The sequence below is a fragment of the Muntiacus reevesi genome, chromosome 6, assembly GCF_963930625.1.
Source record: "Muntiacus reevesi chromosome 6, mMunRee1.1, whole genome shotgun sequence".
Taxonomy (NCBI): Eukaryota; Metazoa; Chordata; class Mammalia; order Artiodactyla; family Cervidae; genus Muntiacus; species Muntiacus reevesi.
The window spans coordinates 76,260,122-76,274,480 of NC_089254.1; the positions used below are offsets into that span (position 1 = coordinate 76,260,122).

At 39.3% G+C, this 14,359-nt stretch overlaps 1 protein-coding gene across 3 annotated transcripts in view; it reads right to left on the bottom strand.

The window, feature by feature from the left end:
* Positions 1 to 14,359, bottom strand: part of SUGCT (succinyl-CoA:glutarate-CoA transferase) — a 727,590-nt gene that overhangs the window by 228,384 nt on the left and 484,847 nt on the right. The window contains exon 13 of one of the 3 annotated variants that reach the window (XM_065938546.1): positions 246 to 314. The exons of the other annotated variants lie outside the window; for them this stretch is intronic. Within the exon in view, the coding sequence (XP_065794618.1) occupies positions 261 to 314 (54 nt within the window). The 3' untranslated portion in view covers positions 246 to 260. Of the gene's footprint in view, positions 1 to 245; positions 315 to 14,359 lie in introns of those variants that run through there. 3 annotated transcript variants of the gene reach the window in all.

Here is a 14,359-nt window from a genome sequence, read left to right on the forward strand (position 1 = left end):
ACAAATATACCAGAATTTCTATTTCTGGGAATGGCCCAGAGTCTGGAACCATATAAAATTATCCCAGGGCTGAGTATCCCCCATTCACTATTAAACACTTATTTTTCTATTACCTTTCAGAGATGCTGATTCCTATGGCTCAGCCACACTTTTTGATAGCAGATACTAAATTCAAATGTTTCACTGAAGGTGCCGGATGTGACAAGACTATAAAGGTTCTGGGCCTGCCGCTCACTAGGTGGTCAGTCTTAACACAGTTCTCACTGAGTCCCGGTGCAACTGTGTGAGTCATGGAGGCGGTTTGGCTTTTCCTGCTCTTGATGAATAGAAAGAGGAAACTGGGTTTAGAAGTTAAAAATATCCATTATAACTTCCCTTTTAGTGACTTTTCTCTGGAGTGAAACAGAATTTCATTCATCAAACATAAATGGAAAATGTGTGCTTCATCAGGTATCCTTACATGTAATAAGTAGCTCCCCTGTTGAGTTGCTCACCAAATAAAATTGGAAATAGCTTATTTCAAACTTTGCTGGATCTTATAAGCCAGTGCTAACAAGTCAGCACTCCTTTCATTATCAATATCTGCCTTTGTGAAATCCCTGCCAGGACAAGGAGGAATTAGATGTACATATCCTTCATGAATACTTTGGAGGCACACATGTGGCCATTAAATATGGATATTTAGAATACATTAGGACCAAAAGTCAGGCACTGATTAATTAGAATGAGTGCAGACTATATTATTGTGGTGGTAAAATATATATAAAGCAAGATTAACGCTTTTAACCATTTTAAGTGTGTGATTCAGTGGCATTAAGTACAGTCACAGTTTTGTGTAACCATCACTATTATCAATTCCAGAACTGTTTCAGCATCTCCCAAAGAAACTCTGTAGCCATTAAACAAAAACTCCTCTTTCTCCCCCATCCCAACTCCTAGTAATCTCTACTTTATTTTATGCCTCTATGAATTTGCCTACTCTATTTACTTCATATAAGGACTATAGGGTTTTAACATCTGTAATTATTCCATACTCCTACTCATCAAAAGGTGAGTCTAATTTCTCTTCTCTTAAATATGAGTCCGTCTTAGTGACTCATTTCCAATTAATAGAATGAGTTTAAAACGGCCTTGAGAAGCCCATAATTCAAAAAGATACAAGCACCCAACTGTTCCAGCAGCACTATGTACAATAGCCAGGACATAGAAGCAACCTTAAAGTCCAATGGCAGAGGAATGGATAAAGAAGATGTGGTACATATATACAATGGAATGCTACTCAGTCATTAAAAAGGAAGAAAACTGGGTCATTTGTAGAGGCCTGAATGGACCTAGAGACTGTTATACAGACTCAAGTCAGAAAGAGAAAAACAAATATTGCACATTAACACATATATGTGGAATCTGAAGAAATTGGTATAGACGATCTTATTTACAAAGCAGAAACAGAGACACAGACATAGAGAACAAATGTATGGATACCAAGGAGGAAAGGGGAAGTGGGATGAATTGGGATATTGGGATTGACATATATACACTACCAATATTATGTACAAAATAAATGGGATTCCCTGGAGGTTCAGATGGTAAAGAATTCCCTGCAGTGCTGGAGACATAGGTTTGATCCCTGGGTCGGGAAGATTCCCTGGAGAAGGGAATGGCTACCCTCTCCAGTATTCTTGCCTGCAGAATCCCATGAACAAAGGAGTCTGGTGGGCTATAGTCCATGGGGTTGCAAACAGTCAGACACAACTGAGTAACTAAGTATACACACACATACATAAAATAGATAACTAATGAGAACCTACTATATAGCACAGGGAACTCTACTCAATGCTCTGTGGTAATAAAAATGGGAAGGAAATCCAAAAATGTGGGGATATATGTATATGTATAACTGATTCACTTTGCTGTACAATAGAAACTAATGCAACATTGAAAAGCAACTATACCCCAATAAAAATTAATTTTAAAAGGGTATCATTTTCCTGGCTGAAGGTGCATATGACCTCAACATATACACTGACAACAGACTCCATATAAACACTTGTATGCATGTCAGTTCATTGAGGACAAACGTTAATGTGTTCAAAAACATTGAGTTGAGTCTGTCTATTTCAGTGTAGGCCTGCCTTACTGCAAAGAGGTCAGATTCTGCAAATCGGATGTATCATATATAGAAAGCTTATTATTTTTAAAAAGGAGAGATTACCTTTTAATCCTTAATATTAAGATTAAATAGATTTAAAAATAAATAAATAAAAAGATTTAAAAGAAAAAGTAAAACAGATACTTTTCAAAAGAATGCAGATTTCGATTTTATTAAAATATGTCTTTACAGGCACTCAGAGACAAAGTTACTCAGTACATTTTCCAGGTAATTCAAAGAATGTGTAAGACACTCATAATTCTTCCTCTAGTTAATTTTATAATATTTTTAATATAGTTGTTTTATAACATGTGAAGAAACCTGTATAAATCTGTCTCTCTCTGATTCTCTTTCCGTCTCTCTTTCATGGTTTTTGAAGATACTCTCCTAGAGATACTTTAAAAAATTTCCTTGACTGAAGAAAATCCCCATGACAATGCAGTCTGTATCTAGACTTACAAAATGTGCAGGTTACTAAGTTATTTTAGTGAAATTTAGAAATGCTATTGCCCTTAAATTCCAAGAGAACTCATAAAATAGTCGTTGTTGTTTAATATTTTTAAGTGAGAGATTCTAAACCTCTTTTATGAAGAGGCAAAGAAACACAAGCTGTTTTTTCAAAAATTTGTATGTGACATAAAGTTAACACTAAATGTTTTTTGAATGAATTAATATGATTTTACAGAACCTGCATGCAAGAGGAGTTTCCTCAGAAAATTAAAACTATAACTACCATATCATCTGGTAATTCCACTTGAGGTGTATATCCAAAAGTAACAAAATCACTATCCCCAAAATAGTTGCACCTCCACATTCATTGCAGTATTATTTACAACAGTCAAGACATGGAAACAACCTGAGTCCACCAATGAAACAATGAATAAAGAAACTGTGAATACTATCCAGTCACAAAAAGCAAGAAGTTCTACCATTGTGACAATATAGATGGACCTTGAGAACATTATGCTAAGTGAAATAAATCAGAGAAACACAAACACTGTGTGATCCCACTTATATGTGGAATTTAAAAAACAAAAGAAATCAGAGTTGTGGTTGTCATAAGTGGAAGGTGGTGGATGGGGAAATAGGATGAAGGTGGCCAAAGGTACAAATGTCCATTGAGAAGAGTATATATTTGAATGTTGCTAAGATTTGTGTCTTCCCTGGTGGCTCAGATGGTAAAGAATCCGCCTGCAATGCGGGAGACCTGGTTTCAATAGCTGGGTTGGGAAGATCCCCTGGAGGAGGGCGTGGCAACCCACTCCAGTATTCTTGCCTGGAGAATCCCCATGGACAGAGGAGCCTGGTGGGCTACAGTCTATGGGGTCACAAAGAATCTGATATGACTGAGCAACTAAGCATAGCACAAGGTCTTAACTGTTCTTATCACAAAGAAAAAATTGTATTTATGTGAGGTGATGGATGTTAACTAAACTTGTGGCAATCATTTCATTATATAAACTGGGAAAAATTCAAGAAAAAAAAGTTCAAATCCATGCTGCAATAAGGCAGACCTCTATTTTCCTAGAAAAAAAGAGAGAGCCCTGTCCATGAGCAAGGGGATCTCAACTCACTGGTCACACTCTATCCAGGATTTTGAGATGAGACAGGACTTAGGTCTTAGAAATGATGAAGAGCTATAGGAAGCATCTCATCCAAGAAATCCATGGTATTACCTTCCTGATCACAAAAAGAAAAAAAAAAAGAATTACTTCATCCTTCACACAGTTACCCAGATCCAATTCATGCCATGGATCCTATCACAAAAAGGGCTCTTTTGCCAACATGTAGACCAACTGCTGATCTGGTTCTTTGATGAGTAAAAACAACCTCTTGAATGTTCAGTCTGTAAAATTAAATCACAACAGCTGGTGACAAGGACAAATGTCCCATGGTAATCTGAACTTTCTTCCAGAATGCAAATTATGTTCAAAATCCATAACGTGCATAAACAGACAAAGTTAGGAAGAAAAGGTGTTATTAAATATAAATCAGGAGTGCCTGTTGAAGGTTATATGGTTTCTTGTTACATAGAAATAGTACTGAGAGAAATAGAGAATCAACCAGAGAAAAGCTACATGATATACCTATGTTCCCATCAGTGCTCATGATAGCAAATACTGTTTCCTGTTTTCATACTGTGGTTCTTTCCCACCATCCTGGACCATGGGATTATGAAGATCAGAGGCAGTGGAGTGAAATAAAACAACTCTGGACTCTGCAGTCAGACAGATTTGGGTATGAAGGTCAAGTTAACCATTTACTAGATAACCTAGGTCAAATTACACAGCCACTCTGAACCTCAGTTTTCTAATCTATAAAAGAGAGAGATTAAAGACTGTCTCATAGATATTTCATATGAAACAAATGAGATTTTCCCTCTCTCTCTGACACACACACCCACACGCACCCAGATATCCACACAGACACTCCAAACAATCAATCAACCCCCATTCTGTTAGCTCAGAATCTTATGTGTACTGTATTATGTAAGTTTTTAAATATTTTTTACACATTTACCTTCTCGACTAAACTGAGGGTTCTTTGGGGACAGAGCATATATCTCATTATCTTTCTGTCATGAAGTTTCAGAGAAGTTTTAGCATAGAGAAAGCAGTCAAAAATAAAATTTGTAGGACTTCCCTGCTGGTCCAGTGGTTAACACTTTGCCTGCCAATGCAGAGGGTGCAGGTTCGATCCCTGATTGGGGAGCAAAGATCCCATATGCCCCATGGCCAAGAAACCAGGACATAAACAACATAAGCAATATTATAACAAACTCAATAAAGACTTAAATTTTAAAAAATAAATAAATAAATAAAATTTGTTTTTGACTTTGATTTTCTTACATTCCCTGTGTTCATGTCACAAGAGCCCTTTTCTCCATTTAAGATAGAAAATGAGAACAAGAGAAAGACATCACCTAAGCCCCAACATTACAATTGTGCACATGCAAGATCGTTTCACCACAAATGATGTTACAATAAGAGACCTGCTATTTCTAGTTTCTACTTATCCTTGTTTTGTGGTTATGCCTTCCTTCCTAAGAAATAGCATCTTGGTTCTCAGATACTGAGTGAGCCACTGTGAACAGAGAATAGGTATTCTATCGTGTGAATTGAAGAAACAAGAGACAAAGAGGAAGAAGTTCTCCTCCCCCATTTCCTGAGATCCAGCATGGAGCAAGACAAAGGGTTTCCTTCTTCAGCATGACCTGACACATAGCTGGCATCAGAGAACTCCAGGTTTGGGCTAAGGTCACTGGAGGAGCAAAGGGGAAGAACAGGTGAAGTGAAGGGGTGCAGGCAGAGAAGGGGTAGAAGTAGTAGAAGGAAGTAGGACTGAACTGACTAACTGAGGGGGAGGTAAGGGCCGATCTGTGCCTAAGTGTAGGTTTAAATGGAGAACCGGAAGCCAGAAGTCAGGGGCGGGGGGGGTATAGGAAGGCTATCCCTGACATCTGTCTCTTCTGAAGTGCTGGGATTTTATTTCCCTCACTGAAATGGGCCTCAAAAATTTAGATATGGTTTTTCTCAAACTCTGTAGCTTCTCATTCTAACTCTGCAGTTCACAAAATGGAGCTCCACTTATGGATTGGCATCTTTTAAAGGGTCATAATATTTTCTTCTCGATATTTTGCATGTAATGTCAATTTATATTTGCATAAAATATATAATCCAAATTCACAAGATTGATATCTCATGATATGTACATAATCTGATAGATGAGGCAGGCTTTAACTCTGATCACCAATGCTAAACAATTTCCAATTTATTTTCAAATAAAGTTGATTCCCCACTCAGTTTACTACCGACTGTGTGACTGTGGACAACACAGTCAAAGTCAAGGTCAATAACAACCTTCTCAAGGTCCTTCAAAACTGACCCCCTCCTCCTGCCACACTCCCATCCCCTGGTACAGCAACATATGATTTCTGGAGGTCCCCAAAATCATATTCATAGCTGTAGTTTCAGAGTCCCTATACCTCTGGACAAATTGAGTGCACCTCCAAGGCTATTCTCAAAGGTCTTACCCTGAGCACCCTAAGAACCTTCAGGAAGGCAAGAACAGAGAATTTTCTCTCTGCCTTGGTTTATCACTTGCCCTCTATAGGAGGGACACTGATTACAAATGATTGGGTGAATTATTTCAATCTCTCATGTCCTGAAGTGTGGCCCACAGGTTCTTTGTTTCTGCATAGATACATCGTTCACTGATTTAAACTCCATAAACTATGCTCAGTAAGCATGAGGTTGTACTGGACTGGACTCACACGGAGATAAAGAAGACCTAATTCCTGATCTTACTGAGATTATCATTTAGTAGAAGATGAGAAAACAGAGGAGCAAATGGGTGCGAGTACTATGGTAGAGAAAAGCCAAAGGTGCTGAGAAATGACATGGAAAGAACAGGCTCCAGCAGAGAGGTCAGGAGGAAAGGAGGGAGGGGCTCTGGAGCAGTATCTTCAGGGTGAGGACCCCTGGGGCAGAGGAGCAGAGGGTGGCAACCCCTGGGGCACAGAGAGAGAAGACGTGCTCTGGGACCAGAAGCTTTTCCATGAGAACATAGCACAGGTGGTAGAAGGAGCAAGATGAGGGTTTTCAGTTTTGTTCTGAAAAACTGAACTCTATTCCATGTACAGCTGGAGATTATCAGGGGTGGTTAGAAGCAGAGAGACCTCTTAGGAGGCTGTTGTTATAAAACATGTGAGAAATGAGTAAAGCCTGAATGAAGCAGTGACAGTGAGGAAGGGAGGATGGATTCAAGGAAACTGTTTTAAGTTCCCTCTGGGGATTTCCCTGGCAATCCAGTAGTTAGGACTCAGTGCTTTTGCTGCTGTGGTTCTGGGTTCAATCCCTGGTTCCTGGTCAGGTAACTAAGATCATGTAAGCCACACAGTGTGGCCAAAGAATAACAACAACAACAAAGGTCATAATAGTTCTCTCTCTCTCTCTCTTTTTTTTTTTTTTTTTTTTTTGGATGTACAACATGTGGATCCTAGTTCCCTGGCTAGGAATTGAACCTGTGCCTCTTGCAGTAGAAGTACAGAACCTTAACCACTGGACCACCAGGGAAGTCTCCTCTCTGTATAACTTAATGACAGGTTGAATGTGGGGACTAAGAGCCAAGTCAAGGGTGACCTCTTTGTTTCCGATCTAAATACTTGTTACTATTGAGCTAGAGAAAGAAGGGTGGATTCAGGGGGTGAGAGAGGGAAAGATGATGAGTTAAGTTTGGGACGTGTTTGTGGTCTTGTGGAGCATCCAAGGAAGAATTTCCCAATGACACATGACTATAGATATCTGGCATATAGTAGGGACTATGGAACTGAAGACGAGAAGACGGGAAATGTTGTCATGTATGGGGCTGCTGAGTGTTGTTTACAAGCAAAAGAAGGATATATAGAATAAGAAGTCAATAGTATACATTATGACTATGATGGAAATCTATTATAAGATAATCAGAAGCAGGAATCCTAAACTTTGATGTGCCACCTTATTCCCAAGCTCTACTCTTTACCTTCAAACTCCTATGATGAATTCCTCAAGGAAAGACAAGCTAAAGGATCAAGAACTGGGCTAACATGTATTCTTTCTCACTGTAACCCTCTACCACTGTGCCTTCACCAGTGTAGAAAGCCCTGGGGTGAGCAAGACTGGACCATCCATGCTCTAAAATCAGAGGCAGATGCAAAGGACCTACAACACATATAGTAAGCTAGTAGGCTGCTCAGGCCATTTGCCCTATACTGAAACACAGGTCATTTGACCACTCTGGTATCAAGGAAAACTGTGTCAAAGGAAAGGCAGACTGAGGCCAACAAGAAGACAAAGCAAGGGGTTTTGCAATGGCCTAGAATAGAGACTGCTTAATCCAGACACCAAGGTATTCACAGGACTAAGGTATCTCCCCAGCAGTAATGGCTCCAAACCCATATTGTTCCCAGTTTCATGGGAGGAAGAGAGGGATTGACTCAGGGTAATAATCAGGAGATAGATAGAGAGTGAGAGAATCTCCTGCACCTGGTTCTAATAAACGTCACTGCTCTTGATCCCACTTAATCATCCCTCTTCCTTGGGGATGAAGTTAGGAGTCAGAAGTTACTAAGATTTGCCAAGAGCTCCCACTGAACCCTAAAGGCCAAACAAAGGACCTTGATAAATATCTAAATTTTAGGGACTGACAAAACAAAGAGGAACTTTTAAGGAGGTGCCTCAAAAAGAAGGAAAAGTAGAAGAGAGAGCACATTTCTAGAAATGATGGAAGGGTAGAATTTAGAAAGGACAAGCAGTCAAGAGTGTAAAATGCAATTGGACGTAACAACCAAGTGGCTTCAGTGACAATGGTTTTCAGTGGAGTAAAGGACCAGAACCTCTGATGGTGGCATATAGGAATGCACACGATTCTTATATATGCAAGATCTGCATGGGTTAGAGCCTGAACTGAGAATTCCAATTTTACATGACAGCTAGCCACCAGTCCTTGGAACTGGCTAATGGCCAAGTTATAACAGAATTCTTAGCTAAGTTAGAGGGTACCTCGATAACAGAGTCTTTGCTTAGTTAGCGCCCAGATGGCTCACTTGAGTTTCTGACCACCAGATGGTGAAGTATCACAAGAGTGTTCTAGTTTTTGATGAGCTGTGAACCTAGACATTCTCCTTTCCTGCTCACCATTTGGACAAATGTGGGTTAGTGTTTCTTTCAGAGCTGTAGATGAATAAACTTTTTTATCCTAAGTTTCCTCCTAAACAAAGATGAGAAGATAAAAGAAGGGTTTATGGGACATCAAACTCAACATATTCAAAACTGAACACACACACATGCACCAGCAAAGAGACAGAAAGAGCCAGAGAAAGAACAAATTACACCATCTGGTATTAGATTAAAATAAAATACCTACAGTAAAGTTATACTAGTATTAATTTTGTTGGATGATTGGAGTCCTAGATTCAAGTCCCAGCTGTGCCACTGACCAGCTACAGATCTTGGGCAAGTCACTTAATCTCTCTTAGTTTCAGCTTCCTTTTTGGTGAAATGGGCTGATAATAATGACACCTAACTCACAGAATTATAAGAATTCAGTATAAGAACACATACACATAGTACGACTCCTGGTGCAAAGTAAAGGCTCAATAAATGTTATCTACTCTAATTACTATGGGCTTCCCAGGTGGCTCAGTGGGCAAAGAAACCACCAGCAATGCAGGAGATGCAGATGTGATCCCTTGGTTGGGAAGATCCCCTGGAGGAGGGCATGGCACCCTACTCTAGTATTCTTGCCTGGAGAATCCCATGGACAGAGGAGCCTGGTGGGTTATAGGCCACAGGGTTGCAAAAAGTCAGACACTCCTGAAGCGACTGAGCATGCACACACTAATTATTATGGAACTTCAGAATCTGGCTGGGCCTCCAGTGGATCATTATGGACCTCCATACTAATTATAGAATATGTACTATTCAAGATCATTCGCATTCACAGAACACATATAACATAAACACCTATACATATGCATATACATATGTGCCTCCAAAAAGGCAGTCTCCACATTATAAAGAGCTTCAATCTAAAAATATATTGATAAGAATGTTCTTTGATCCTAGAAATGTTTTCCCCCTCACAGAAACACTGACTATAATAAAAATATTCATAGAATTCTAGGACCCAAATTAACTTTATAAATGATGATACTTAGGAAAATTTAATATAGTGAAGTGAAGCTTCAGGGGAATAAGTGGATACTGAGAATATACTGGTCCAAGATCTATTCTAGTTCCCTCCTATTTAGCAAGAGACTGGAGAGTGGGGGGTAATCCAAGACACTCTTGTAATTAGGGTTCCAGGCAAGACTTAGTTCTTTGTTTCCACCAATAAGATGAACTTAACAGAAAATTTTTGTTTTGAATACTGAGTTACAAGGGGAGAGAAGCAGAATGCAGAGCACCCCCCTTTCTATGTGGCCCCTGAACTTGGTTCTTCCTGGCTCAGTGCGCGCTGTTGCTTTCCTGAGGGCAGCAGCAGAAACAGCCTTCTGGGAGCAACGGCTTCCTTTTTATTGGCTTCCTACAGAGGGGATGGTGGCTTCTTTGAGTACAGCAGATGGGCTCTGGAAGCTTGTGTCTAGGTCAGTCTCCTAGTTAAGCTCTTCCAAGTTTTGAAGCACCTAAACCCCTAAATAAAATCTGTATCTACAGATGTAGAATCTAGAGAAATGGTACAGATGAACCTATTGCAGGGCAGGAATAGAGAGGCAGATGTAGAGAATGGATAGGTAAGACACGGGAGGGTGGTGAATTGGGAGAAGGGAGTTGACATATGCACAGTGCCATGCGTAAAACAGACAGCTAGTGGGAACCCGCCAGATACTGCAGGGAGTTCAGCTCAGTGCTCTGTGGTGACCTCGGTGAGTGGGATGGGCAGGGGGAGGAGGTGGGAGAGAGGCCCAACAGGGAGCGGCTATATATATATACATGTAGCTGATTCACTTCATTGTACAGCAGAAAGTGACACATTATAAAGAAACTATAGCCCAATTTTCTAAAAAGTTCTTCATCTACTTAAACTAGCTATAATTGATGTTTCTGTCCTCAGTGGAACCCTCCTTGAACAAGAGAGATGAGCAACGCAAATGCAGCTTTGGACCAGGGCTCAGGCACTGTTCATGCAAATCAGACTTGCTGAGATCCCTGCATTAGAGTTACCTGTGCTGATTCCCATTGCTGAACTCTCTTCACTTAAGAACCAATAGAAATCAAGGATATTTGCATTAAAAAAAAAAAACACACATGGGGTTAGGGTGGAGGAATGGAGGAGAAGGTGGAAAAACAGAGATATTCCAGAGATAGAAAAAGGTAGTTGTATGTACTGTGTGTTAGTTTCTCAGTCATGTCTGACTCCTTGCAACCCCATGGACTGTAGCCCGCCAGGGTCCTCTGTCCATAGGATTTTCCTGGCAAGAATATTGGAGTGGGTTGCCATTTCCTCCTCCAGGGGATCTTCCCAACTCAAGAACTGAACATGGGTCTGCCACATTGCAAACATATGCTTTACTGTCTGAGACATCAAGGAAGCTCAGTTGTATGTGTTGGTTGCAAGTAATGTAGCTATTTGAAAGATAGGCACCACCTGTAATGGAAATATTTAAGAAACCACTTTGGAAAAGCCAAGCTTTTTGGATTCTACCCCAAATTAACTCAATCAGAACCTATGCGAGGTTACACCTAGGAACCTGGCAACAGTGATGGGGAGTGAGGCTTAAGAAACAATACCATATCACAAGCATGCTAACAAGAGTCAAAGTTTTTGCAATATTCACTTTCAGAAATAATTTAGAACCTGGAAAGAGAAAGATCACTTTATCTTGGACACATATTTCCTTTTGGCTTAGAGTTACTGATGTTAGAAGGAGCAGGACTTGCTGTCAGGTGACATCTCCCCACTCAAGGTGACAGGAACCCTAGTGTGTGCTGGACAGCCTGAGGGCTGTGGATGTCTCACCTGATAGGAACCACTGACTTAAGGAGAAATTTAACAGCATCCTCTGATGATTCAGCCCTCTCTGCCTGATCAGTGGTTCTAGATAAGCACCATGGGAAGGTTTTGCATTTATGGTTATTGAGGAAAGATATTTTCCAAGTTGCTGAATTGGTGCTAACCACCTAGCCACACTGGGCTGAGCACTGGCTTTGAATTAGCCCATTTAAACAACAAACCACAGTAAATGTGGGTATATAATCACTCAATATAGTCAACACTGATAACATAAAAATCAAAAATCTAAAAGTCAGCAAGTTGCTATAGTCAAATGAATACAAGCTACATGTTTTCCCTTTGTGGATGTGAGAACTGTACTCAATCCTTCAAACATTTCAAGAGCTGACCTGCCACCAAACCCCACAGAGGACTTCACCACCTGGGGCTTGAAGTTACCTCCACCTTCTTGTCTATATGCTTTTCAATCTTCATTAAAAGGAGGAGCTGGATAACAGGCCTCTTCCTTTTGGCATTTAGAAAGACCTCTGTTTCCATGTTCTATTTTAAATGTATAAATAAACCTTTATTTCATTAAAGTACTCCCCAATTTTTTTCCAACTCAAAATGGGCCTTCCTAAGTATGATTTTTTTTTTTTTTTAATGTGTTGGAGCACAGTTGATTTACAATGTTGTGCTAGTTTCAGGTGTATAATAAAGTGACTCAGTTATACATAGACCTGAATCCACTCTTTTTGAGATTATTTTCCCTTGTAGGTCATTACAGAGTGTTGAGTAGAATTCCCTGTGCTATCCAGTAGGTTCAAGCAACAATACACCAAAAAAACTGGACAAGCTAGAAGAAGTGGACAAATTCTTAGAACGTTACAAAGTTCTAAGACTGAACCAGGAAGAAATAGAAAATATGAACTGATCAATCACAAGTACTGAAGCTGAAGCTGCAATTTAAGAATGTCCAAGGACCAGAAGTCCAGGATTAGATGGTTTCACAGGCAAATTCTATCAAATACTTAGAGAAGAGCTAACACCTATCCTTCCTAAACTATTCCAAAAAAATTGCAGAGGAAGGAACATTCTCAAGTTCATTATGCAAGGCTGCTATCACCCTGATACCAAAACCTCACAAAAATATCACAGAAAAAAGAAAATTACAAGCCAGTATCACTGATGAACACAGTCACAAAAATCCTTAACAAAATACTAGCAAACAAAATCCAACAACACATCAAAATATACCATGATCAAATGGGACTTATTTCAGTGATGCAAAGATTCTTCAATATACATATATCAATCAATGTGATACACTACATTAACAAACTGAATAATAAAAAACGTATGATCTTTTCTTCTTATAAGAGAAACGTATGTCAAAAGCTAAGGAAAACTGGAAAAGTAAAATATACTCATCATATTACCTTCCTCCCACTTCCAGTGTTGAAACCATTTGCTATTTTGAACAAATACTAAGAAAATAGGCTGATGGGATAATTTCAACTAGTAATATAAAGGGAAAGAAAGTGATATGTTTTGAGCTTTTTCTGAATGCTGTGCACTATGGTAGGGAATTATACATATCACACAGAACAGAATCTAAGGGAAGACCAACAACTTGCCAGGGGGCACATAAGATGTCAAATCAGGATTAGGGCCATGCCTCTCTGGACCCTTTCCCCACAAACTTGCTGATTATTGTTTAAAGAAAAAAATAAAAGAGTGTTTATTTAGCATACTTCATTTAGAAATACAGATATCCAAGTCCACTCACATATCTTTAAATGACTCAATTTCATTCCTTTTTATGGCTAAGTAATATTCCACTGAATATATATACCAACCTTCTTTATCCATTCCTCTGTTGATGGATATTTAGGTTGCTTCCATGTTCTGACTACTGTAAATAGTGCTGCAATGAATATTGGGATGCATGTATCTTTTTTAATTATGCACCCAGAGACTGTCATACAGAGTGGAATAAGTCCAAAAGAGAAAAATAAATATTGTATATCAATGTATATATGTGGGACCTGGGAAGATGGTATAGATGATCTTATTTGCAAAGCAGAATTGAAGACACAGACACAGAGAATAAACATGTGGACACCAGGGGGCAAAGGAGGGTGGGATGAACTGGGAGATTGGGATTGACATATATACACTGCTATGTATAAAATAAATAATTAATGAGAACCTACTATATTAGGTTTCCTACTGTATGAGGAAACTACTTGGTTTTCTGTGATGACCTAAATGGGAAGACAATCCGAGAAAGAGGGAACATATATATACCGCTGATTCACTTTGCTCTACGGTAGAAACTAACACAGCACTGTTAAGCAACTATACTCCAGCAAAAATTAATTTTAAAAACACAAGAAAAAAAGAATACATGCAAATTAGATCTGTTCTTTTTTTTTGTAATTTACTTATTTTTAATTGGAGGATAATTGCTTTATAATATTGTGTTGGTTTCTGCCATACATCAACATGAATCAGCCGTAGATATACATATATCTCCTCCCTCTTAAACCTCTCTCTCAACCTCCCACCCCATCTCACCCCATCCCACCCCTCTAGGTTGTCACAGAGCACCAGTTTGAGCTCCCTGAGTCATATAGCAAATTCCCACTGGCTATCTATTTTACACATGGTAGTATATATGTTTCCATGCTACCCTCTCAATTAATCTCACCCTTTCCTTCCCCCACTGTGTCCACA